The following is a 13,792-nucleotide window of genomic DNA, read 5'->3' on the forward strand; positions in this document are numbered from 1 at the left end:
GCCTCGAACTCAGAAATCTGCCTGCCTCTGCCTCCTAAGTGCTGGGATTAAAGGCGTGTGCCACCAGTTTCTTACCGATACAGTTTTTGCCGTCTGGAGTCAGTTCGTAACCCTCGTTGCACAGGCACTTGAAGGAGCCGATTTCATTGAAGCACCGTCCGTTTCTGCACACCTGGCCAAAAAACGAGCTGCACTCGTCTATGTCTGCAAAGCAAAAGAGGGGTCAGTGCTTCAGTGGGGAGCGTGTCGACACACCCTTACAAAAGGTCTACACTGTACTCTAATAACAGAAAAGAAAACGGCACACATTATCCCTATCGGGAACACTGAGGGCCTCCTCATTTTTTTCAAGGGCGGGAGCTATAATTTAGACATTTATGAACAGGTAAAGTTTTACGGGTTAAAGGTGAGTCTTTCTTTTTTTTCCCCAGTTGGAGAGTATTTCTTTTGGCAGAGGAGAAAGGACTATGGGATATAACCCAACTCCTTTACCTGTACATAAGGATTGTACACAAATGACAAAGGGAATAGACCATTGTTACCCTTTTTCTTATCTTTGCTCCACCTCCTTGTGGGGACCTCTCCAGCATCAGTTCCCATGTCCTAATTGTATGTGGTTGTGAGGAAAAAGCTGAAACCCTGTACCAGGCACCACTGCAGTTTGAGGGTTCATCTCAAAACCTGTTTGCTGTGCATTTTTGGGGGGGTGGGGTGGGGAAAGGCATACAGGCTTTTGAAGCTGATGGACAAGGACATTTTAAGACACAGACCTGTGTATGTAGAAATCTGCAGGGGTTCAAGTGTGGATTAGGAATGAAGTCATACAACTTGTGAGGTGTAACACGGGGATAAGAGAGGGTCCCTCTCTCTGTCTCACCAAGAGGGGACAGAGAGCCTAAACTATAAATCAGTCCTGATCCACTTACAGGCATCTCAGTGACCTTTCACCCTGATAGACTGGATTTGTAAGAAAGGGCTGGAAGCAGTACACGGCCCACTGAGGGCAACTGGGGGGTTCGCAGTGGCTTTGCCTATTTCCTGGCACACGTGCAAGTTTAGCAACAAAAGTCACCCGTGCTCTTGGTTTTATTTATGTATTTTTTTATTTCGGTACATTCTGTAGGGGTAAAGGAGGTCCGAGGACAGACAGACAGAAAGACTTACCTAGGCAATCGTTGTTGTGAGTGAGCTCGAACCCAGGGTAACACAGACAGTTGTAGGATCCCACAGTGTTCTTACAAGTCCCGTTTCCGCACGGGTGCCGCTCACACTCGTCGACATCTACCAAGAAGAACTCAGCTTTTACCTAGAACCAGGCATGCACCTCTAACGTCTTCTTGCCCGCTCTAAGGAGAGTGCTAGGGACCCAAGCTTACTTAATAAAAATAAGAACGTGAAAAGGGGGGCACAAATCAAACTTATGTATTTACGAAGGAGAAATTTAATTCCCTATCGGTCAGTACAATTCTCAGCAACAGAGGGCGGAGAGGCGTGCCACCGGCAGAGATGTTGCAGAGAGCGGGCTTGCTTGTCAAATAGCAAAACATTCTTAACACTTATTAAAGAATTTATATATCTTAATTTCAGAAGGAAAACTTTAGCCCCTTTGATGAAATAGTGAAATCCAAGGAGTTCATTTAGAATTAATCATAAGCTTTCCAAAATTCCTGGCATGAACAGTTAGCAAGGTTATCCCAGACAGGAGGCAGAGGGCTTGAAAGGATCGGTTTCAGCACAGGATACCCCCAAAACCAAGTTCTCAGCACAAAGGAGACTTATGTGCCCCAGAGGGAAAAAGGTTGTGGAATAAGGGACAAAGACAGGAGATAGAAAACAAAGAAGAAGGGGAAGGAAGTGAGGGAGAGGGGACAGGGGTATTTGTCCGGGAGGGGGACAAAGGACTCCTCTTGATGGAGAGGAGACAGCCATGGCCCAATGGTGGTTGGTGGTTTATAAAAGTTGAAGGCGAAACCCATGTTAGGATTCATTTTGATTGGGAATGCTAATTAGGGCAGCTCAAAGTGGTCATTTGATTGCTTGACTTCAGTACTTAGAAAGCTAGACCTTGGTAGTCAGTCTCAGGTGGAGGATGTGGCCAAGTAAGGGAACAGACCTTGGTGGGTACCTTTAGAAATGCAATCTAACTCTTATTTATTTATTCATTTATTTAGCAAGGCAGAGTGAATCAGGAAGGACAAGGTCTGCCAGAGCTGTGATGGTCATTCTTGGACTGGCAAAGAGTTCCTTTAAGGCCTTTGAGCTGGGAGGCCAGCCTTGCAAAGAGCCACCGTACAAGGAGCAGACACAGCTCTTTAGAAGGAGAGCTATGTCCCAGAGGTCTGAGGATCTGACTGACTTTTATCATGGAAGAACTGCTAACACTAGGGCAGCTTTTTTTTCCCATATGAATTTCTGAGTCATAAATATCACGGATCTGGGGACGGGGGCGCAGATTATACTCTCTGCAAGAGCACAGATGGAGTCCCCCGTGTCTCTTGTAAAAGCAAGCATTCCCACAATGTGCATGGACAGGGGACGGGAACTTGTGATAGCCTCCGCACAGGCACCAGTTAGAGATTTCCCCATCACTCTGGGGCAGCCCATGGTGGGACGGTACACTCAGGGAGCAGTGGGTAAACTGAGGCTTTCCCCAGCTGCTCCTCATTGCACAGATACTTCATGAAGGGACCGCTTCCACACTACTGAAGCCCAGCTTTCACACTCACTTAGCAAGCATCTAGAATCCCCAAAGATTGGGTACACAGCCTTGGCCTTCCCACACAGAGAGTGTGCTACATCTGAATAAGCAAATTTTAAATTCAATTTTCCTCTTTCAAATATGAAGCACAGAGAGGAACTCTGGCAGAGGCCCAGCCCCCTACTGACATCAGAGTTGGGACATTCTGGCAGTCCCAGCTTCAGGGCACCCTTCTGCCCTCTACCATGTATGTGCCTTTGTAAACAACCTAAGCCCCACTCTGATTTCCTTTTTTTTTTTTTTTAAATTTAAATTAGGTATTATTTCATTTACATTTCCAATGCTATCCCAAAAGTCCCCTACACCCTCCCCTACCCACTACCCCACCCACCCACTCCCACTTCTTGGCCCTGGCATTCCCCTGTACTGAGGCATATAAAGTTTGCACAACCAATGGGCCTCTCTTTCCACTGATGGCTGACTAGACCATCTCCTGATACATATGCAGCTAGAGACAGAGTTCCAGGAGGTACTGGTTAGTTCATATTGTTGTTCCACCTATAGGGTTGCAGATCCCCTCAGCTCCTTGGGTACTTTCTCTAGCTCCTCCACTGGGGGCCCTGTGATCTATTCAATAGCTGACTGTGAGCATTTCCTTATCTAGCCGCTATGTTGGCTAATGGGAATCCATTTTAAAGACGCTGGTTATATTCACTTCTGCAATCATGTTAAGAGTTAAAGCTGAAACTGGTGCTGTTAAGTCCTAAGCTATATTCTCAATAAAAAGAATGTGTATTTGCATGGTGCTTATGTTAGTAGGGTCACCCTTTCTCCTCGTTTGCACTCCAAAATATGCTGTGTGAGTGATTTCCACTTAGCCCCAAGTGTGCCTGAATGCACATCATCTCATAGGAACTTCAGGAGCAAAATGCTGAGACTTGCTGAGCATTTTGAGAACCTACTGTGGTATTGTCTCTGCTTGCCAGTTTTACATCAAAGCCTTAAACTGTTTAGCATGGCAGAGACGTCTTCGTGGCTGGGGTCATGTGATGGTGTCATCATCTGCCCTTAAGTCCCAGCCTCACGTCACTCCCTGGGCCAGAGCACCCTTCTTACCCATGCACATGGTCTGGTCTTGAGAAGCCTTAAAGCCATTGTTGCAGATACACTGGTAACTCCCTTGCAAATCAACACACAACCCATGACTGCAAACATTAGGAATTTCCAAGCATTCATTGCGATCTAAAACAGAAAAATAAAAAATAAAAAATAAAAAAGAGAGAAAGAAAGAAAGAAAGAAAGAAAGAAAGAAAGAAAGAAAGGGACACATGTTATACATATCTGAGTTTTATTAAGATTCCTTTGTTTTGCACAGAGCATTTCTCTAACCTGCTATTAATTATTATAGACAGGCTGAGAATGAACCAGAACAATAGCTGACTGAAAATAAGCAAGCCTTTCAAGAATCCACAGCCCCCCCCTTTCCAGTCATGCAAGTTTTGTAGGTTGACTGGGACCTCAAAGATTCTATTTTCTACCAGAGAAATCCACCGAAGCAATCTCTTTTCTCAACACACTAATCTGAAAGTTACGGTGGGAGCCTTTCAGCATGACAGATAGATAGAGTTAGACAGTCCTTCTAAAGTCATCCTGAGAGTATGCTGTGGAGAGGAAGCAAAGGAGCCCTTTGAGAGCAGGGGACCTCACGGTGGGCTGTGGTTGGTGACCGCCGGCCTCTTGCTTACCTACACAGGCCCCGTTGGGGGAGAGTTTGAAGCCGGCCGCACACTCGCAGCGGTAGCTGCCAGGGCTGTTGATACAGTCTGCGTTGCGTTGGCACAGATTGTCGCCGTTGCTACACTCGTCGATGTCTGCAAGAGCGACAGGTCCAGATAAACAGCTATTCACTATCACTTTGGGTGGGGGGTCACATTCATGTCCTCAGCTCTTAAACACAAAACCAGATGCCCTCCTAGAAGCCGTAATTTTCTCAGATTACCTTCACAGACTAAGAGCAGGTCGTTGTAGCTGAAGCCTGTCGGGCATTCGCAGCGGAAGCTACCGATCTGGTTAATGCACACACCGTTTGCACAGATGCCCGGAATCTCTTTACACTCGTCAATGTCTGAAATGGAACGGATTAGGTAAAATACATGTGGTTCTCTGCTACCTGTCCTTACCACCTTACCCCGTAAGGATGATGCTATGTGTAGCCTGAAGTGAAAATACGCACTCTCTGTTCAAGTCAAATACAAACTGGCATAAACAGTCTTGTGGTTTCTGAAGAACTAGAGACCACAGAGCGGTTAGTTTCCCGAAAGAGCTTTAGAACAGTAAAGATGGTTTGTAAAACACAGCAAGTGACCTTAGTGGGCAATAAGGCAAGTGAACCTCTTGCCCTGGTTGGGGACATTGAGCCCCAACCACAAGTTCTATCAGGTCACCCAGATAGCTGTCAATCCTCTGATAAAGCTATGTTTCCTTAAGTTGATATATTTCGTTATACACTTGCTCAAGTATATTCCTTCAGAGAGACTTAAAACCATATTGCTTAAGCTATGAAGAAAAAAAACCTAGAATTAGCAACTGAAGTCCATTCAGATGGAAGTAATTTATCTGAAAAGGAATTCTGTATATTCAAATGAGATCAAACAAAGGGGATGGTATAAAAATATACTGCAACCTTAAGCTCTACTTTTGAAAAGACTAACTAGTAATTAAAATAACGTGTGGAGCTGGAGAGGTGGTTCGGTCTGTGAGAGCTTGCCACAGAAGCAGAGGGCCCTGGCTTCAGATCCCTAGCATCCATATAAATGTTGGACACACGGGCTTTTATCTGTAATCCCAGGGCTGTGATGGGGAGGGTCAGAGAGGGTAGATCCCTGGAGTTCCTGGCCAGTTTCCCAGGCTGAATAAGGGATCTTTAGATTTAGTGAGAGAGCCTGTTTCAGAAAATAGTGTAGAGAGAGACAAGGGAAGGCATGAGATGCCAGTCTCTGGCTTTTAATAAATACTGACACACATGCACGTATGTAACCACACATATATACATATGGCACATTCATGCCTCCATACACAAAATGAGGTGGATTATTTAACCATGTAAAACAATATGCATGACAAGGAAATTCACATTTTTATGTGTGGTATGCATGGAATCTTGAGGTTGCAAAGTAATTATAATTTAATTGCTAGGCTATGCTGATAGAATATAACAATTTTATTAACACTTGGTCAACGTAATGTAAGCATTGTTGCTCGGTTTATTAACTAAGCACATTAGCCTGGAGTCCAGATCATTTGATATTTGGAGTACTATTGAATTGAGACATATGAGTACAAAATATGATATATATGAATACGTTTACATATGTATATATGTACATTCCCAAATACAATGGGGACAAACTTACCAACAGCTTTTCCTGTGTGAATGTCAAAGGTGAATCCAGGAATATTTCCACATATAGTCTTAAAGTCAGCTGTGGAACAGACACATTTAAAATACCTTTATGCCATTATTTTCACCAACAAGAACAGTGCTATATTATTCACAGCCGGTCTTAAAACAGCAGCTTGGATGTAAAGCTCCAGGCCAAGCATTTGAAGAGTGAGTAGGGAAGGGGCATTTCCCCTCCTTGCAGAGGCAGCTTTGATGGGTGTGTTTAGCCTTCTCTTGCCCATCCGTGTTCCATGAGAGGAAGTGCAGGCACCCTTACCCTTCTCAGTTATAAAGCTCCCTAAGTCTAAAGTCCATGATTACTGGTTTAGGAAAATAAATGTCACTTTTTTTTCAGTGAAAGGAAATGAAGGGCTTAGGTTTGGGAGCCTAGTCTCTATGTACATCAAAGACCTGACCTGAGACTTGGGCAATCCAAGCAGGGGATTTACTTTCTGATAATTCCTCTAGAAGCTGAGATCAACAATAGTAGCAGGGAGGGGCTACTCCATGGGCGAGCCATGCTAGGTAGGTAGGAAGGTAGGTAAATAGCTAGCCAGATAGATAGATAGACAGACTGACCTGAAAGTGACTAGTCTATTAGAAATCACTGAACTGAGCAAATCTCATATCGATGGCACTTAGAATCACATGTCATAGCCATTTTTTACCACTATAGTCTGTGGAGTTGTGCACATGTGTATCGTAGCCACTGAAAACATTTTGCTCCAACGAGTCACTGTCCCTTTCAGTTTTTGTTGATTTGGTGAATGTTAGGTAAGAATAACCCTTACAGCCTTATATTTCATCTCATGACAAATTGTTCCTTTTATTTCTCAAATTTCATATTCCAGCAGGTAGGGATGTTTAAAAAGGAAGAAGAAGACATTCATGGGTCATCTCTGGCCTGTGTCTCCATTGCAAAACCTTTCCCACACATCTGTGCCTTGTGCAGTCACAGCCCTTTTAAATGCATGGTTTATCGATAATTGTATATTAAAAAGATAAATTGTATATTGTATAAATTGTATGTGGAGCATTCAGAGGTTGGGCATATTAGGTGGAAGACATCCAGGAGGGGTTGTCTTTAGGGGTCACGGTCACACCTGCTTCTGGCTCCTGCCTTTGTCCTCTGCCCCCTGGTCTACACCCTGTACACAAGCTGGTGCTTTAAGCTTCTGCTACTCTGGAGTAAACTGCTCTGTTTGGCTTTTGCCCGCAGGATGGTGACTTTCAGAAACCATGAGCCAAAATAAATCTGTCATCCCTAAGAAGGGTCCCTCAGGTTTTTTGTCACAGTGACAAAAAAAAGAAAAGTTGTCCACACCTCTCTCCTTGAGCTTATGTTAGCATCCTTATAACTGAAGTGCTTGAATGAATGCCATGTCAGTATTTGGTGACACATGCACAGTCAGCTTCTCATCTGTCCTCTCCGCTCAACTTCAGGGGTCTATGACTATGAAAAATGACCATTCCCTAGGTCACATGAGGTCTATATGGAGAGTAATTAAAAGGCAAGTGGTTGCTAGTCTGGTCTTCGTGGTGGCTCACCTTTTATTTCAATGGAATTTGTGCTATAAAAGATCCCCCCCATGCTGGGCTGGAGACAGGCCTTAGTGGCAAAGGACACTGTCTGTCCTCCTGCCTTCAGTTCCCAGCACCCCCGTGGCATATCACAATTATCTATAACTCCAGTTCTTGGAGATTCAATGCCCCCTTCTGGCCTCTGTAGGTACCAGGCACAGAAATTCATAAAGGAAAATACCCATGCGCATACAATAATAAAAATAATTTTAAAATTGTGGTCTTGTAAAGGGTTCCTGTGTGTTGTATGGAAAACTGCACAACGAACGCATTAACAAGATGTTCTATGCAACTTATTTATGAAATACTTTTTTTATATACTTCTCAAGCAAAGTTCATTAACAAATACTTCTTAATCTATGTTTCAAGATTTAATTTAAACAACTATTATTGAAGTTAGTAACTTTTAAGTTACTTTGCCAAAATATTATACTTTCTATGCTGAACACAGTGACAAATAGTAGTTTCTCAATAAATTCATTTGATGAATGGATGGATGAAGGAAGGAATGGCCAGTCTTGTTTGATAATAATTGTAAATTGAGAAAGGCTATAAACTCCAACAACAATGCCTCTTTTCAAGATTTGGACATTATGGGACATGTCTCAGAAGTTACTGCTTGGTTCCCAAAGTGGGTCATGTCATTTGGGAAATCAAGCTTTTTAGATATCTCTGGGATTGAGCATCTCTGGCTACAGTATGCACCCACTGTTACAGTGTATCACTGACAAAGCCTTCAGCAGAGCCTGAGCTGTGCCTACCTGTCCTTGCCATTGGGCATGGAGTACATACCCACTGTGACAGTGTATCACTGACAAAACCTCTCCCAGAGCCTGAGCTGCAGTGCTTACCTGTCCCTGGCGTTGGGCATGGCTCACAAGGTTTGTTCCAGGCTTTGCCGACATTGTACGTGCAGCAGCACATCCTCTTTGTCACGTTAAAAGGCAGCTCGTTTTCACACGTGGTCCCATTATAGCTTCGGTAGCAGAAGCTTTTCCTCATGTCTACACGGAGAGAGATCAGTCAGTGAGGCGGCCAGAGCAGTGAGCCGCGGTTAGCCAGCTCGTTCTCAGCCGGCTTTCATGAGTGACACAATTCTGGAAAAACATCTATCTCGCTCATTGTTTTCAAATGGGACATGTCCTGCTTTTAGGCAAGGCATTTTATGGATAATTTTCTACAGGTGACAATATTGTGTCATGTATTCCCTTCTCTACTACAATATCCACTTAATTGAAAAAAAAATTCATTAATTAATTGAACTGAAAAAATAAAGAGGTAACTGTTGACATTTAAATGCCCTCTCATCTATACAGATGCATTTTTACAAACATAGACAATCGGAATTTTCTAAGATCTGTAACTCTTTAATGCTTGATATTTTTTTTTCTCCCTTAAATCTTGGATTTACAGAGCAGCAGTTCATAGGACTCTGAAATACTTCCCCACTCATAAAGATTTAGTTTCCAAACTTTCTGGACCAGCAAATCTGAGAACAGAAGTGCCGCGGGTACAAAGCCAGCAACCTTGACTCGGGTTGTTAATCTCAGTGAGGGCTACTGACCCATACAGTTATGTCCTCCATTGACTTGCATGTACTCAGGCGGGCAAATGCAAGTGTAATTTCCCAGGGTGTTGTAGCAGGTGCCAGGTCCACAGACGCCGGGATGGGCAAAGCACTCGTCGATATCTACAACAGGCAACAATGTCCAGGAGTTAAGATTGCTCTATGAATTTATATAGCATAGCTTACTAAGTCGATCCCAAGTGATTTTCTAGTTTCACGTTTATAAGATTCAGAAATTAAAAAAAAAAAAAAAACAAAACCAAATGACGTGTTTACATTTACAAAACCACATTTAAGGAAAAGAAAAAAGAAAAAAACCAAAAAGCTCCTAACCCTAAAAATCTATGAATTACAAAAATAGACTAAAGAGGCAAAACCAAATTTGCCTCATGCCTGTATACATTTGTGGAAATTCACATTCTCCAAGAGGAATTTCTTTGAAGTCTGTACCCCCCCCCATGCCATTCGAATTAAATTTTAACAGCAACTTTCAACTGAATGCAGGCTATGAGACCCTCCTTTCAAATTAGAAGCCTCTCACAGGTTCTCATTGCAGGCTAACTAGTGGTTCTTTTTCTTATTAAGTCACATTTCTTTCAGATGCATTTCACCAACAAGTTCAAAACTAACGGCTGTAACTGATGTAATAATGGTATATTCTTAATGTTCAGCTCTAGAGGCAACACCTCATCCCACACAAACACTGATGCTACACCTCCAGCCAGAACTTGAAACAATAACAGTCACCTAAAAATAAAACTATAACTGGTATGTGACAAGAGCTGGTGGGGGGAGGGGGGAAAAGAATCTGTATGACATCCCAACTTCTTTATATTATATCCGTCATTCAGAAATTATTATATCTGACATTCAGAAAGTATCAACTAATATTAACTTACAGTCACATTGAAGTTTGCCTGTTCCTACTTAAAAGTATCAGTGTTCACCACCTTCATATTGCAATTCTGTTTTCCATTTATGGTTCATCAATCATTTTACTCAGAAAAGATTTTTGAGAAATCATTGCAAGTTGGATTTATCACTATACAAATGAACAGCATTGCTCCAAAAAGAAAAAAAAAAGCTATTAACAGTCTCAAAAGACCCCTCCTGCAGGATGAAGGATGCAGGACAGTAGGGAACATCCCAGGCTTCCTCACCTTCACAGATGCGGGTTTCCTCGCTGAGGTAGTAACCCTGTGGGCACTCACACTGGAAACTCCCAAAAGTGTTGATACAGTTTCCACCCTGGCAGAGCCCTGGTAACTCTTGACATTCATCAATGTCTACAAGAGGAGACAACCCATTAATGATAAAAATCATGACCAAAGAGTCAATATTGCAGCTTTCAAACATGACATCTCATATGGACCCAGACATCTGTGCACCTAAAGGAACGAATGCCGTTAGGTTCTGGGTTTATTCTGACTGTGATTTTCTTGCCTTTTTTTTGCAGGCCTGCTGTTTTCTGGGGAGAGTAATGGAAGCAAGCTGTCAGTAATTTGCTGGGAACAATGTAACAAGGGTTTCTCTGCACAACAACTGAACACCAGATGCAGGGAATGGATGGCTACTTCTTGGTAAAACTGTTGCATAGCATGTGTGCGACAGACTGCCTACCTGCAGTTCTGCCCATGAATTCTTCTGGCAAGGCTTCACACTGACTTTCGTCCCAGGTCCCAGCTTCCCTCTAACTAGGCTATTTATTTAGCTTATTTAAGCCTACATGACATCTGGCGATGGGCTTACCTTCTAAGATGATTGTGATGGGGTTGGGTCTAAAGCCTTCGCCTCCAGGACACAGGGTATAATACTCAGCTGCAAAACAATGGAAAGCAAGCAAGCGGTTTGATCCCTGGATCCTGGCGGTTGAGACAGTGCCAAGCTCAAATCACACAGCCTCAGGGGTGTCTGCATTTTCCTGTGTCCTTTTAAACGCATTTTCAATAATGTATATCACATTTTATCCCAAAATATCATTACTTCAGTGACTCGCAGTAGGATAACAAAAGCCATGTTTGTTTAGTTTTTTTTTTAAAGAAAACACTTCCTTTTAGATAATTCATATCACAAATATTTTGGCAAGTAAATAAAAAAAATGCCAGGATTCTATGGTACAAAGGTCTGGGTTATGTACATATCAGAACACATGTTTTCTTTTAAAGTGCTCCGTGACTGACTTCAGGATACCCTCCACTTATGAACTTGAACAAGCAACCTCCAAGAAGGACTGGGGACAGCCTTCATCTGTGGTCCCATGCATATTCCATATTATGACCATTCAGACTGCTTTGTGGTTGAGATGATTTTTTTTTTTTAAAGAGAGACACGATAGGAAAAAAATATAGGAAGGACAGAACTGAAATTCCTTTTCTATAAAACACTCTTGGCGGATTTCAGCATAACCATTGACAACAGTCCAAGGCCACTCCTCCTGCTGCCCACAGTCCAGGAATATAATAGCAACTTGTTTCTAGATCCCGGAACAAGAACAGAAGTGTTTTCCTTCCTTTCTGTTCCATACTTACTGCTGTTTACAGGAGGGCATGTCTCGCAGGGGTTTCCCCAGGCCTTCCCCAGGGAGCAGCAGCAGGAGGAGCGACTGACGCCTACCCCGACCTCTGTGTTGCAGGACAGACTCCCATCTCCTCGAGGACCAAACTTCAGGTAACAGTTGCCCACGCGGTTGTCTGCAGAGCAACAGAAGAGCTTAAAGTGGTCCCCACTGTGCGGAGAAATTCTCAGGAAGGCATTTAAAGGACCAGGTTCAAGATTTTGTACGTTGACAGGGAAGGTACATCCTAATTCTTAGCACAATACAATCTTTTGCTATAAACTTCAGCTTTTAAACCTCACAAGATCAAGTCAACTGTAAAAGATGGGGAGCAGTGGTCACTAGAAACAACAGAACGATTTCTGTATATTTGTGTCATAAACAAGATAGTGAGACAGTTCTTATTTAGGGGCCCTCTGGACAATTCAAGTAGTGTGAACAGAAGAGAAACTGGGGTGCTACTAATCTGCCTCATGAGTTTGTGAAGAAGTGGTGGCACACCTCAGAGACATACAAATTCCGTAACATGTTAACAATCTCAGTCTGCCCTTTCACCCACCCCTTCCAATGGTTTTATTTTATTCACTGCAACAGTTGCAGATTGTTCAGAGTCTGTCAAACTACATCTCTCTGAAGACTGCCTGTCTCTATTTACAGTTACCATCTTGACCCCTGGCTTTAGATGGTGCTCCTCTTCTTGGAATTGGGAGCAAGGCACCCATGGAAGGAGCTACAGAGACAGTGTTTGGAGCTGAGATGAAAGGATGGACCATCTAGAGATGCCATACCCGGGGATCCATCCCATAATCAGCCTCCAAATGCTGCCACCATTGCACACACTAGCAAGATTTTGCTGAAAGGATCCTGATATAGCTGTCTCTTGTGAGACTATGCTGGGGCCCAGCAAACACAGAAGTGGATGCTCACAGTCAGCTATTGGATGGATCACAGGGCCCCCACTGGAGGAACTAGAGGAAGTACCCAAGGAGCTAAAGGGATCTGCAACCCTATAGGTGAAACAACATTATGAACTAACCAGTACCCCCCAGAGCTCGTGTCTCTAGCTGCTTATGTATCAGAAGATGGCCTGGTAGGCCATCAGTGGAAAGAGAGGCCCATTGGTCGTGCAGACTTTATCTGTCTCAGTACAGGGGAACACCAGGGCCAAGAGGTGGGAGTGGGTGGGTAGGAGATTGGGTGTGGGAGGGTGTGGGGACTTTTGGGATAGCATTGGAAATGTAAATGAAATAAATCCTAATAATTAATAAAAATAGATGGTACTCCCCCCCAATCCCACCCATGACCTCAAGTTCAAAATTCTCTCACCTTTCTTCTGAGTTCTAAACCTTTCTGCTTATTTCTTTACTAGTTATTTCCAAGTCAACACACCCAACAACCAAACTGGACACTCCGCCCTCTGTTCTACTTCTCCCCCTGTCTTAGCAGTTTTCAAGCGATGGAGCTTCCCATTTTTTTTTTTCAGCTGTCCAGCCTTGCTGCCATTTCTAACCCTTTACACCAGGAATAATAAGTAATAATAAGGCTTGCTAACTTTATCTTCAAGATGCATGTGACGACTGACGTCACCGCTGCCTTTCCCCCTTAGCCTGAATTCCCCTATCAGCATTCTTTCTAAACCTAGATGATTGCAATGGTTTCCCAACTCGTATCTCAGCTTTCATCTTTGGCCCAAGTCCAATCTGTTTTTGCCTTTGTAGCCAAGGTAATTCTTCAGAAGAACGGTTCTGGGCCAGGCCACCCCCCGCCCTGAGGTCTCATCCCAACCAGAGTATTTTGAAAGTTTTTATGAGTCCACAAAGTACCTTTCACTTCTGGCTGAACACAGCACAGCCATCTGGCTGCTTCTCATGGTTATACTTCAATTTTTTTCGGTTGCCAAATCTTGGGTACAGAGACCCAAGTTAACTCATAGTCCCTCCCCTATTAGGT

The 13,792-nt window shown here is 43.4% G+C and overlaps 1 protein-coding gene across 2 annotated transcripts in view; it reads right to left on the reverse strand.

The window, feature by feature from the left end:
- Fbn2 (fibrillin 2) overlaps positions 1 to 13,792 on the reverse strand; it is a 203,252-nt gene that overhangs the window by 35,552 nt on the left and 153,908 nt on the right. For both annotated transcript variants that reach the window (XM_021150431.1, XM_021150433.1), the window contains exons 37-47: positions 11,817 to 11,978; positions 11,038 to 11,106; positions 10,449 to 10,574; positions 9,286 to 9,411; positions 8,573 to 8,725; positions 6,112 to 6,180; positions 4,698 to 4,823; positions 4,444 to 4,569; positions 3,815 to 3,940; positions 1,165 to 1,281; positions 76 to 204 (exon numbers count right to left, since the gene is read on the reverse strand). In XM_021150431.1, the coding sequence (XP_021006090.1) occupies positions 76 to 204; positions 1,165 to 1,281; positions 3,815 to 3,940; positions 4,444 to 4,569; positions 4,698 to 4,823; positions 6,112 to 6,180; positions 8,573 to 8,725; positions 9,286 to 9,411; positions 10,449 to 10,574; positions 11,038 to 11,106; positions 11,817 to 11,978 (1,329 nt within the window). The remainder of the gene's footprint in view (positions 1 to 75; positions 205 to 1,164; positions 1,282 to 3,814; positions 3,941 to 4,443; positions 4,570 to 4,697; positions 4,824 to 6,111; positions 6,181 to 8,572; positions 8,726 to 9,285; positions 9,412 to 10,448; positions 10,575 to 11,037; positions 11,107 to 11,816; positions 11,979 to 13,792) is intronic.

This window comes from Mus caroli, chromosome 18 (genome assembly GCF_900094665.2).
Source record: "Mus caroli chromosome 18, CAROLI_EIJ_v1.1, whole genome shotgun sequence".
Taxonomy (NCBI): Eukaryota; Metazoa; Chordata; class Mammalia; order Rodentia; family Muridae; genus Mus; species Mus caroli.